At 37.5% G+C, this 13,119-nt stretch overlaps 1 protein-coding gene across 1 annotated transcript; it reads left to right on the forward strand.

Annotated features, from left to right (window-relative positions):
- The first annotated feature begins 535 nt into the window (after positions 1-535).
- Positions 536-9,466, forward strand: LOC145684846 (uncharacterized). Its single transcript, XM_081757207.1, has 3 exons — positions 536-799; positions 4,894-5,103; positions 8,938-9,466. The coding sequence occupies exons 1-3, from the start codon at positions 785-787 to the stop codon at positions 9,277-9,279; spliced, it is 567 nt and encodes a 188-aa protein (XP_081613333.1). The 5' UTR covers positions 536-784; the 3' UTR covers positions 9,280-9,466.
- The last annotated feature ends 3,653 nt before the right edge of the window (positions 9,467-13,119 follow it).

The raw sequence follows: 13,119 nt of genomic DNA on the forward strand, positions 1-13,119 counted from the left end.
CAAGTGCATCATTTTCAATGGAGATTATATGAGTAGCAATTTTGTATAGAGGCAAAGTCTCTAAGTACATGTGCAGTTTGGTCGACCTACAACAGTTAATTAAAAAGTTATGATCACTTTTGCGTTGTTTCCAGAAAAACGGTAATAAGTGCCTTTGATACGAGAGACTGGACTTTAATATTAAAGTAGTTTAATTCTCGTGTAAACCTGTAGTTTCAAAAAGAAATATTAAACTACAAACAAATCACTCCAATGTAAGCCTACAGGAATTATTCAAATTACTACCAACTATGGCAATGAAATACTGTTAAATATACGGAATATTAGAATTTACTAATCTAAAAACGAATTAAATTCTGTTTTGCTACGCGCAGAGTAATTGCACGTTAATTAATTAGCAGGCTGACACTTGTTACATAGAAGGGGATTTTTTTTTTTTTTCGAAACGCATCTTATGTGGCCAGCGAAGCATCAAGCGTCTGGTCAAACAAAGATTTCAGGAAAGGGAGATGTTGCAAGCTATGGTTGCTTTCGCGGTAAATTTGGTGAAAAGCCGATTTGTCGCTTGAATAACCAGAAAAAAAGAGGGAGAAGAATTTAAAAATCTTTTAAAGTTGCTGTTAATTTCTACTATAAAAGGAACTGCATGCAAGTGATAACTGCATCAGTTAGTTCTCAGCCGGACACATTTTAGGACAAAGTGTGTTCCTACATTGTGATTATTTTTAACAACATTCATTACATTACAAAAAGATTGATGTGATTGTTGTTAACTGTTCAAATTATGGAGCATACACAGGTATAGTAATTTAGCATTATCATTTTTAAAAAATCGTAAAATGAACATTATACACATTGTAAAAATTATATACATCACTGTTTAAGAGTATGTGAGTCTATGTTAGTAGTGTCTCAGTCACTGTTATGGGTATGTGTGAGCCACCGTTAAAAGTAGAATAATAATAGAAATATCTGCTACTTAATACTGAATTATCCTAACTATTATATGCAGGGTGTCTCAAAAGTCCTCTGACATAGGGTAACTCTGTTATTATCAGAGTTACGACAAGATGTAAGAGGGGAAACCGTATCCAAATATGATGTTTTAAATCTAAAGCAAAGGATTTTTTTTTTTTAATCGGGTGAACCGTTTGGACTGTACATTCTTTGCGCGCCCATGAAAATGCAACGTTGCCATTTACCTGGACCCACAACATAAAGCAAATGGGGGCATGTTTGAAATGGGAGCTGACCATTGATACGTTAGTGTAAAAGATAGTCACTTCGTTTACTTATGTTGTTGGTCCAGGTAAATAGCAACGTTGCATTTTCATTTAACATTGGGTGCATAAAGAGTGTACAGCCCAAACGGCTCGTCCGATTTAAACAAATTCCTTCACTTTAGATTGAAAACATCATATTTGGAGACGGTTTCCTCCTCTTACATTTTGTCCTAACTCTGATAATTACAGTTACTCTGTCAGGGGACTTTTGAGACACCCTGTATAAAACTACATGAGCTCACTCACTGATATAAAATAATAAGTACTTCCACTTGACGTAGGAAGTTGAAATTTTGCGTGATTGTAGCTTCGTAGAACTAATTAACAGTAAAATTGCCAAAAGAGAATATTTTTAATTTTTAGAGGGTCTAAAGGGGATGAAGAAATTCCCCACGTTATTTAAATGGTCCTTTTGTGGATCTATAATTTCACGTTTTAGGTACTTAAAATAAAAACTTGAAATTCTGTATACGTGTACGTTTTCCATAGGGATTATTTAACAAAATCGCTAAAAATAAAACTTTCCAAATTTAGAATGGTTTTAAAGGGAACTGAAAAATGTTCCCCATGTTATAGGGCACTTTCTGTAGGGCTACAATGATTAAATTTGGTATGCTTGTAGCTTTCGGGACTAACCCAAAGGAAATTTGTCAAAAATGAATATTCTTAGATTTTAAGGTATTTAAAGGGGGAGATGAGGAATTCCTATGTTATTTAAATGGGTGTTTTCGTGGAATACAAAATATTATCTTTTAGATGGTTTAAATAGGGAAATAAACTTGAAATTCGGTAGGATTACGGGTTTAAGAGGTGCGAGGCCGTAGGCCACGCAAACGCGAGGGTCTGGGGGCAAAGCTCCCAGCTGGCTAAATTCAGGAAATATTAAGAGCAAATGCACGAAATTCACTGTTGATACAAAGGCTGATACATAAGAGATACAAGGACATAGGCCGAACAAACCCGGGCGTTTGGAAGCGGAGCCACCAGCTAGCCAAAGGTTAGCTTATATATACAGTACACAAAGGAATAAATAATCTGCACCTGTAGAACATAGGCGCACCAACGTTGGGTCCACGGGGTCCGGACTTGTCCTAAAACTTTGTAACTCGGTAAATATTTATCCACTTCCTTTGTAAAACTACTTGTTTAGCAGAAAAATGATTGGTACAGCATAAACGTTTGATTTTACACTTCATCAGCCCATTTTCTTTTCTTACAAAGTACAATCTAGTTCGATATTTTTTCTAATAACATAGGTGGCAGCACTTAACTACTTATCGTGTTTTCAGATGCAAAATAACACCAGTTTAATACTATATAAGCGAAATGTCTTGTAGTTTGACACACCCGCATTATTATTGCTAACAATAGCTTTACAATAGTAGCCATACTGTAGGTCAAAGATGCTTAATTTTGTTCGGTTATGTAATCTATACAGGGTGTTTCAAAACAACATCGACAACGTTTGGGAGGTGATTCCTGATACCAAGATAAGACAAAAAGTATAGACCTATCCTGGGTGCATAAATGTTTCCTTTCGGAGTTATAGTCTGCCGAAAACATGAAAAGTAAACTTTAAGGGTCCATAGCCTCAAAACTGTGGGACCTACCGTAGGCGGGTCAAGACTTCAGTTAGAAACTAGTATGTGCCCTATCCAAATATCTAAGTTTCACAATCCTGCAGTATTTCTCCAACATTTTTTATAGAGGTAGTTAATAAATACTTCAAATTATATGTCCGTAGCCAAACTCCCTCTATAAAAAATTGTTGTGTGAGTTCTGAGACATGTACTTTTGGATAGGGCATATAATATTTCCTAAGTGCAGTTTGACCCGACTGCGGTAGGTCCCAAAGTTTAAGAGTTCTTTTTGTCATGTTTTCGGCAGCCTATAACTCCGAAAGGAAGCATTTGTGCACCCAGATTGGTCTATACTTTTTGTCTTATCTTGGAGGTCAGGAATCACCTCCTAATAGTTGTTGGTGTTGTTTTGAAACCTCCTATATATTAATTACTACAAAGGTGGGAAAATATTCTGTTTTAATTAGCACGAATCTATATTTCTTATGGATCAATGGTTATTCAAATGGCACCTATAGAAATACGACAATGTAGTGCTTTTTTTTCTGGTGGTACGCAATCTTTTTTTTTTTTTTTTAAGTGTAGTTTTAAAACAACGTGATTTCTCTACCTATTTTTTTTTTTTTAAATTCAAATGTAGATCATTTGTAAAATCTGCTCGTATTTTCTTCTGATTCTTCTAAATACATATAATAAACCTAAATTGATTCGGAAACTGGAACAACAGTATAGTACACGGATTTAAAAGATTATACGATCAGTAGTGTGCAGCACTTCTCGTATAAAGTATACTGGGCGCGCACCCAGTAATTCTTGTTGGGAGAGATCCAAAGTTTTTTTCGGGGGGGGGGGGGGGCGCATACCCTACTACAAAATACTCCGTCTATATAGTATTGAACTGTTGCTATTCTGCTCTTGAAAAGACGATAAATAATAACGTAGTGCCATCTATATTCTCATAAAAAATGTTGGAACTATTTTTTAAAAAGAAAAGAAAGAGTACAGATGAAATATAAGATCAGGTAGGCTATATCAACCATTTCTTCCTTTAAATAAGTATAGTTTCAACAATAAAGTGTACAAACGTATGCCCAGTAAGAAGTTTTTTTTTTGGGGGGGGGGCGGCAATCCTGACCCATTGCGTAAGCGCATCCTTGGTCCTACTATAATATCCTTTCAGGATAAAAATTTGTACACGATCTATCTTGGTGCCAAACTTTTGTAGCAAATAATAATCTACAATTGTTTGAATTTGTAATTTTGAAAAGAACTACTGAATAAGAGACTCTTTATATTAAATTCAAATTTTATTATAGCGGCCCCACGTAGCGTACTCGCTAACGCTCTCGCCTTCGGTGCTAGTGGTCCCGCGTTCGATTTCCGGTACGGTGGTGAGACACTTGGTCAAAAAAGTGTGACATCTTTTTCAGGTCAGCCATCTTGAGAGGTTACTGCAGAGATAGTACCTAACACAATAGTCCCAGGCTGCTTCCTTCCTTCCCCATTCCTTTCTCCCTCTCCAATTCCCCGGGCAGTGTGATCCAGGCCCGTAGCCAGCCCAAAAATTTAGGGGGGCGGCAGAAGTTAGGGTGGCCCGACCCAATCATATTATAGGTAGACCTACTTCATCACCATATTATAGTTAATTTGCAAGCCTACCGTCAAACTTTTAGAGGGGCCCGGCCCCCTACCCCCCGTGGATACGGGCCTGGTGTGATCACCGAGGAACGTCATCCTCAACATGGCCATAGATGCTGAAAGAACAGAAATCTAATTCCTAATCCTAATCAAATTTTATTATCGAAAATTTGCATGCTGTTTTGAAATAAGTTTTCCCATAGAAGGCGAATTCTTTTAGGAGCCCTCCTATTCATATTAGAAATATTTTAAAGCATAACTAAACTAATACGTAATTTATACATACTTATGTTAGACTAATACATAATTTGCAGAATACCACTAGTCATCTTGTGTTATTTTCTTGTTGTACTTATTGTACCTTTGTGTTACTTTCTTTTTTTTTGTTGCAGATTTTTATCCTAATCGCTGTAGTACTGACTGGTGTCAGCGGTGGTGGCCATCATGGCGGCGGTGGAGGAGGTGGTGGTGGTGGCCACGCCCATTCTTTTGCTTCCTTCAAAGGTCCCGTGGTGGGACCAGACGCCAAAGTTGAGGCCGAGGTTAGCCATGGTGGTCACCATGGCCATGGTGGAGGACATCACCATGTTGTCGATTATGTGGTAAGTAAATCAGTCCTTCCCGTGAGAAATTCAGGACGTGAACTAGGAGAGAATGACATTGCTTTCAGAATTGTTTGGCCAAACTAGTCAAACGTATTTAGTTTTGATGAAATACCCGTGAGGTAAAGGATTCAAATAATGAACTTGCATTTTAAGAAAATCAAGAAAAATTCTCTTTTCTGAGGATGATAATAAAGGCACGGTAGAAGGATAAAGAGGGAGGGATGAAAGAGGCTATACTTGAAGGATGGTATTGAAACAAAGAAATTATACGTAAAGATGAAGAAGTTGTCTGAGGGCCGTGGTGCATGGAGGTTTATCAAAGAAGTTGCCAGTAATCTATATTTCTCATCATGATGATGACATGGGAGACACGATAGCTCGGGGGTAGAGCGCTTACCTTTTACCCCTGGTTTGATCTGCAGCCAAGTAAGTTTGTGGTGGACAACATCGTGTCCGTGGATTTTCTCGGGGTATTCCTGTTTCCTCCTACATTATTATTCCATCAATCTTAGCCTGAAAGGACATATTCACGGGACGTTAAACTGAAAAATTTTAATTTCATGATGATGACGTAAGGGTAAGGATTTGCGTCCACCTCCCTCCAGTTTTTTTTTTTTTTTTTCCTGTTCAGTTATCTGTAAGCAAACACAATGCAAAAATGTCAACAAGTAACACATTACTTAGTTTTACGATGTCTGCCAATAATACTCTCAGCTTCTTCTAGACCCAGTAGCGATATAACGAGAAAAACTAGGTCGGGTTGTAGTACAACATTGTTTTCACTATAAACGTCTAGAAGAATATTCACTATAACATTCACTATAAAAACGAAAGAAACGAACGAAACGAAAGAAATTCACTATAAAAACGAAAGAAACGAAAGAATATTCACTATAAAAACGAAAAAAACGAAAGAATATTCACTATAAAAACGAAAGAAACGAACGAAACGAAAGGATATTCACTATAAAAACGAAAGAAACGAAAGGATATTCACTATAAAAACGAAAGAAACGAACGAAACGAAAGGATATTCACTATAAAATTTCCCTCTTCTGGACAGGCTTTTTTGTTTCTTTTGTGTACCATACCATTGCCGGCGAGATCGTAGCCGGCGATTACCATACTTAAATGATGTGTCCAAGATCGATTTTTTAACATGCTGTGTCTAAACGTTTGCCGCGGGCTTAGTTTTCACAGTTTTCTTTAAGGTCTTTTTTTACACTATACAATATTTCCATGAACACAACCCAATCATAAAGCTTGAAACACCATATAAATCAGAACATCACATCATAATATTGAAACATACCGCATTGTGTACAAAGATCTGTAATCTTTCTTTTGCCCCTCCTGTTCCATGCATTCGGCGATCTTAGTCTTTGCCGGAAGGTTAGTAGAACTTGAGGCATATAAAGTCTCGAGCCTAGCTATGTCGATTCACGATCTTGGACTCGACTAAAGTCGTTCAGACCTGAAGCGTATTTATTTAGAAGATGGATAATTTATTTGATTCAATAAATTCAGTTAATTCACTTTAGTTTCGTAAAAACGAAACAAAGGAAAGTCCATTCTTTGTAGTCATCATCATCATACATATTCTGCCATTATGGGCAGGTCACTTGCCGCAACTGAGAAGTTTCTATGCTCTACGGTCTTCCACCAAGCCCTTCGTCTTCACGTACGATTTTTCTATTTTGATATCGTTCATTAATTGTAATCTTCTTCGCCTCCTCCTTCTCTTTTCTGCCACAATACCCTCTAGCACGTCCCTCATAATACACTTCCATCTTAGCCAATCCTCCAACCAGCTTCTCTTCTTCTTTTTAATAATATCTAAGATTGTTCTTTTCTCCTCACCATTTCTAAGATCTTCTCATTCATATTCCACTCGACCCAGCTGATTCTTCCATTCTTCTTGACACCCACGTTTCGAAGACTTCTAGTCATTTTTCATTATTTTTGCTTAATGTTCATGTTTCTGAGCCATATAGAACAACACTCCACACGAAGAATTTTATGAATCTTTTTTTCTCAACTCTTTATTGGAGGTCCTACAAAATAGTATTTTCTTCCTCCTAAAGATTTCTTTCGCCATTCCTATCCTTCTTTTATTTTACTTAATATCATCTCTAATATACTTAGGTATTGAAAACTAGTCAGCTGTTCTATTTTCTCCCCCTCCTACTTCTATATGTGACAACGACCCCTTGGTTCCAATCACCATGGCTTTTGTCTTTTCCACATTTATATTTATCCCATATTGTTCACAGCCCTTTTTCAAGTTTTCTAACATATTGATTTTTTTCTTCAGATTCCGCACCAAGCGCCCTATCATCTACAAAGCGTATAGGCCTACATCTCATCTTTCTACCTCCTATCGAAATATCCTCTTCATTGTGTAGGCTCTTTTTCACTATCTCTTCTAGATAGATATTAAATATTGTTGGCTAGAGAGGAACAATGAGTGGGTAACGAAGTGAAATGAACCTTAAATTACTTATTATTGTTAATTCCGGTTCTCTTATCTAATATATAATAATGAAACTGATCTTGTAGTGATTGAATTATCAGGAAACGGTTATTCGCTTCGAGTTAAGTTTGGAAGATAGTTACTTTCTGCGTCGAACTAACTTTTAATTATGTCATTTTGATTAAAATGTGTGTACTAAGGCTGTATAATGGGGGGTAAAAATTTATGAGAATAATTGCTCGTCTCACCAGTTCGTCAAGCTAGGAAGATGAAAGTCGGTTAATAAATTACACACTTAAAATAAGTGGACACGTGTTCCAATCTTTTTGGAAATTGATATTACTTTTAGAACATAGTTAGTTAGTATATATACACCTCAGTCTAGGTTTGATATATCTCAGTTTGATTAAAGGGTGTATCCTAAGGAAGATATTCCCTAATACTTTCGTAATGAGTCACTTCCCTTAATTGAAGGGGGCACGGTGACTCAGTAGTAGAGTGCTTACCTTTGGCGTGCGGGGTCCCTGGTTCTATCCCGGGCCAAGTAAGTTTGTGGTGCACAAAATCGTGAACTTTCTCGGGGTACGCTTACGATTGTCTACTCCCTCATTCTTATTCTACTAATTCTCCCAGCATCATTTACTAGCCTTACCCATCCGTTTCCTTTAGCTTAAAGGGCATAATCGTGGGACAATAAACTAAAAGATTTACATTCGTTAATTATACGTCTCCTTGCCTACGGGGCATAATCATGGTCGTAAAATCGGAATTTAATTTCATTTCATCAATAATAACGATAAAGTATGAATATTAGTTAATGATTTCAGCACTTGGTGTCAACTCCTCGAAAGGCCTTGTTTTGTAGAAATTATTTTAATATCAGAATATATCGATAAAATAGGAGAAACGAAAAGTTTTTACAAACTGCTAAAGTTTGCAACACCTTTCTGCATGTTTTTGGAACAAAACTGTGGACAAATAAAATCTACGATCTTATAAAATAGAGGATCTGCCCTTATAACAAAATCTTGAAGCCATACGTCACAGTTTCGCCACCCCTACTCTGCCCACTGCGCCTAATAGGATCGCAATGTTTTGAGCCAACAATCATGGCAGAAACGAAAGTAGCCAATCAGACGATGGCAGAAACGAGAGTAGCCAATCAGATGTGCCGATGTTCGGTTGCTTTTTGGCTTCACCAATTTAATAGGATGAAGACATATGGGCAGATCCTCTATTTATAACATCCTTGGATAAAATCTTGCTCATATCAGTGTGTGCCCTTCAAGAGGTTAATAAAGAAAATGTTTGAAACAGGTTAGATTGTCTAATTGTTGTTTATTTTCTTGTAATCACAGGGATATCCAAAATATGAATTTGCTTATGGTGTAACGGATCATAAGACAGGAGACCATCATGGTCAACATGAAACTCGGGATGGAAAACACGTGCAAGGAGAATACCACGTGAAGGAACCAGGTGGCAACGTACGAACAGTGAAATATCACGCAGATAAACATGGATTCCACGCCACTGTGCACAACAGCGGAGGAAATGACCATTCCGGAGGAGGTCACGGAGGCCATGGTGGTGGTGGTGGTGGTGGCCATGGCGGCCACGGTGGTGGCGGAGGCGGTGGTGGACATGGTGGTCATGGTGGTGGTGGAGGCGGAGGTGGTCACGGAGGTCATGGGTGGTGATAAATGACCAATCACTGAAAAGATAATATTTATTGTTAAGTTCTGTGATCAAGTTCCAACTGTGGACTGAATTCAAAATTGGTTACCTCGCACTACTTCAACCAGAATAATCCTAAGTGCGTTTTCTTACCAATAAACCTGTTGTTATTCTTGTTTTTGAGAAATAAAAAAAAGAAAAAAATTACAAGTGCATTAGATTTTCCTTTATCTTCCTCTTTATAGTATTTCATCTCTTTTCATGCTAGTTCTCCACTCTTCATTTTTAATTTGACCTATGACATACAGAGTAATGTTATAATGATGTAATGTGACATTACATTATATAATGGTATAATGAAGTTAATGAGATGCTGTGTTTGGCATTGGTACAGTTAGAAAAAGTAAGAGAAGCAAGAATAGTGTACATTTAAACACAAATAAGCTTTGTCTAAACGAGTGTGACGTTCTTAGAATGAATTACAACATAGTCTTCAAATTCCGAAATAGTATACTTTTCTTTCCCTCTTTTAATGTAACGTAATGGTAAGAATTAATATATATATATATTTTTTTTTGTATAAGAGAACATTTCTCATAAAAAGTATCCTTAAATTAATGTGGATTATGAATGCATATGTCTATTTAACTAACGTATGAATCGTATATAGGGCCACATCTATACATGGAACGTTTTGTGCGCAAGAATTCAAGTCCACTTAAGACCATTTCAGTTATATTTCTTATTTAAAATCTCTACCTGAAGTTGCTTTCGGTACTTGAAAGATTCATATTCAGATATTGTAAATATCTCTTAAATTTTTTTAAAAATAGTGTTCACTTTTCCACGTATTTAAACGGGTGCTGAAACTTTCCGTCTCTTTACCTGACAACTTTGGTAATGCCCTGTAGGGGATCTCTTGCGCACCCATTGCCCGTTGCTGAAATATGCATTTTTGGGTGCTGTATGTGGGCTTCCTTTACGCTAATATAAAACGCCCCTTCTTGTTCGAAATGATGCACATTGCAATGCACAAGGGTGATTGAAAAAATAATGCCTCCGAGCTCACTACTTGGCCAATAGTACTGCAAGCATTCTGAACTGTTTCTCATTAATGCACTGATGTTTTAGCTATAGAATGTCATTTGTTTCACCTTGCTATCTCTTCTCGTTCCAGAGTAATGGAGTAACCCATGGTATCCGTTGGCGAAGTCCGGTTGTAAAAGCGGCCTGTCATTGAGTTTCTGACTGCGGAAGATTGTAAGCCTAGGAACATTCATTACGGCGGAAACGATTCGTGGATACACCATTACGATCCGAAAACGAAGCGTCAATCTATGGAGTACCGCCACATGTCCTCTCCTCCGCCAAAAAATTAAAAGTTGTCCCATCTTCTGGCAGAATGTAGTTGACATTCTGCCTAATCCTGTTTATAGTACAGATCTTGCACCCTGCGACTTTGGGCTCTTCCTCAAACTTAAGGGCTAACGCTACAATTGTGACGCGGAGGCGGAAGCAGGAATTCGGCAATAGTGTTGCCAGTAAATACCACAATTCTTCGTCAATGGCATGAAAAACCTTGTTTCGCGTTGGCTCAAGTGTGTTGCCTGTAATGGGGACTATGTTGAAAAACGATGCCATCATTTGTAGCTCACATTGCAACCTTTCCACTAATACCTGTATTGATGCTGTATCACTTTGGATGCATTACTTTCTGAATCACCCTCGTATATTTCCATGCCTTTGAACGGCTCTAACTCTAAAATTATACGCTTTTCCCCACAGTTCCATAACTTTTATTTTTAATTATTTTTTCTTATTCTGATGTGAGGAACCACCTCTTATAGTTCGTCTATAAAATTAATTAACGTTCCATATAGACGACGTTGATTTTAGTGAATTTAACAAGTTTCCATCCACCAGAGATATAAAAAAAAAAATGTTTTTACCCCTTCGAAGAATTCTCCGATCCTTATTGTGGAAAATTAAATTGTGACTATTGACAGGAATAAAAGTGGATCTGGAAAGATAGGGGGACGCATGACGTTAAGCCGTTCCCCGTGCCTATCTTTGCCCGTTGTAATTATATTAGAAAGTGAGGGGACGCCACGGATATTTTCTGGAAGCAGGAGGACGGCGTCTCCCCGCGTTCCCCCTCACTTTTACCTCTGACTATTGTTGTATATACATTTTGTTATTATTTTTTCTTCATGTTAATAATATCCTGTTGCTATAATATTTTTTGTTAAATGTGTTAGTGTAAAATGGCCAACGTGCTGTAACTATACAAAGTAAATAAATAAAATAAATGTTATAATTTTAAGACGAACATGGCGACCAGTAGTAGAAAGATGATTTCTCAACGGTTAATTCTTATTGGTTCGATTCCAAATGATCTAGAGTTACTAGTGAAAAGCAGCGTACACCAGCCATTACATGGAATTGTTTCCTGTTACACAGCAACAACCACCAAATTTAGTGAAAAAACTATTTATTTGACAAAATTAATGTTGAGTCCGTGATCATCCAAAAGTTTCCCGAAATTTTAAGTATTTCGTGTTCATTATACAATGTTAACCAGTCGGATTTGTTTCTTTACTGAAATAAAGGAAAAAAGAACATATTTTTCAAGCATAGACTATAAAGTGAACTTCGTTTACATGGGCACAACACGTATCTGGAAACTCACCGACAGACTTTTTAACTCAACGTACAATTGCACACTTTCTCATTAAACCTATAATTGATTCATAGAGAAATGAGTAGCTTGAAAATTTGTACTCTTTCTCTTATAAAAATAATCTAGTTGAATTCTTTCCCTGGAGATATAGGTGAAATATTTCACAATTACTTATCGTCTTTTCGGATGGAGAGTAATATGAGTTCAATACTACATACACGTAGTGGCTTGTAGTGTTGAACCATCCAAAAGAAAGCTTGTACCCCTCCCAATAAAAAAAAATTCTGGGTGCACGCCTGTTTGTCTATGCGCGCCACCTTTTGTTGCATAGAAAATGTCCAAATATTAAAAATTACCAACTTATTTAGTAATAACAGTATATTATTACAAACCTATGGTTTCCAGAATACACGGATGGTCAAGTTTATAGATTTTACTCTAACTCTTAAGAGTCTTCATCCCGGCGAAATTAAAATACCGCTAATTTTGCAGTAATCATGCGATATCTTCAAATAGATAAAAGATAATTGAAATATGGAACAAGAGCGCCCTAGACAATATTATTTTGCGTGAGGTACCGTTATCACAAGTTATCTAGTGGCTTTCCGTTTTCAGCTGTTTAGAAACGCGAAAATAAATGCCGATAATCAAAATGGCTCGAAATCAAAAGCAGATAAGTGAGTCGTGATAACGGTATCTTATGTAAAATAATATTGTCTAGGGCGCTCTTGTTCCACATTTCGATTATCTTTTATCTATTTTAAGATATCACATAATTACTGTAAAATTAGCGGTATTTTAATTTCGCCGGGACAAAGACTCTTAAACGACAAAATTCCTATTTTCATATGAAATGAAGGGAATAGCATAGGTGTCCAAACTCGCGAGCCCGGCGCTCGTGAGCTCGGCACTCGCACTCAACCGGGCTCGCGCTCAATAATTGAGCGCGAGCCCAAGCGAGCGCGAGCCCAGTTGAAAAAAGTGAGTGCGAGCCCGAGTGAGCGCGAGCCCACTTGAGATTAGTGAGCGTGAGCCCGAGTGAGCGCGAGCCCAGTTGAAAGAAGTGAGCGCGAGCCCGAGTGAGCGCGAGCCCACTTGAGATTAGTGAGCGTGAGCCCGAGTGAGCGCGAGCCCAGTTGAAAAAAGTGAGCGCGAGCCCAAGTGAGCGCGAGCTCTGTTGGGA

Source organism: Thermobia domestica, chromosome 5, assembly GCF_964235325.1.
Source record: "Thermobia domestica chromosome 5, izTheDome1.hap1.1, whole genome shotgun sequence".
NCBI classification, from domain to species: Eukaryota; Metazoa; Arthropoda; class Insecta; order Zygentoma; family Lepismatidae; genus Thermobia; species Thermobia domestica.

What these genes read in the sequence shown, in the direction of transcription:
- LOC145684846 (XM_081757207.1), top strand. An exon ending in ACCATGTTGTCGATTATGTG is followed by an intron (nt 5,104 to 8,937) that starts GTAAGTAAATCA and finishes TTGTAATCACAG; the next exon opens with GGATATCCAAAATATGAATT.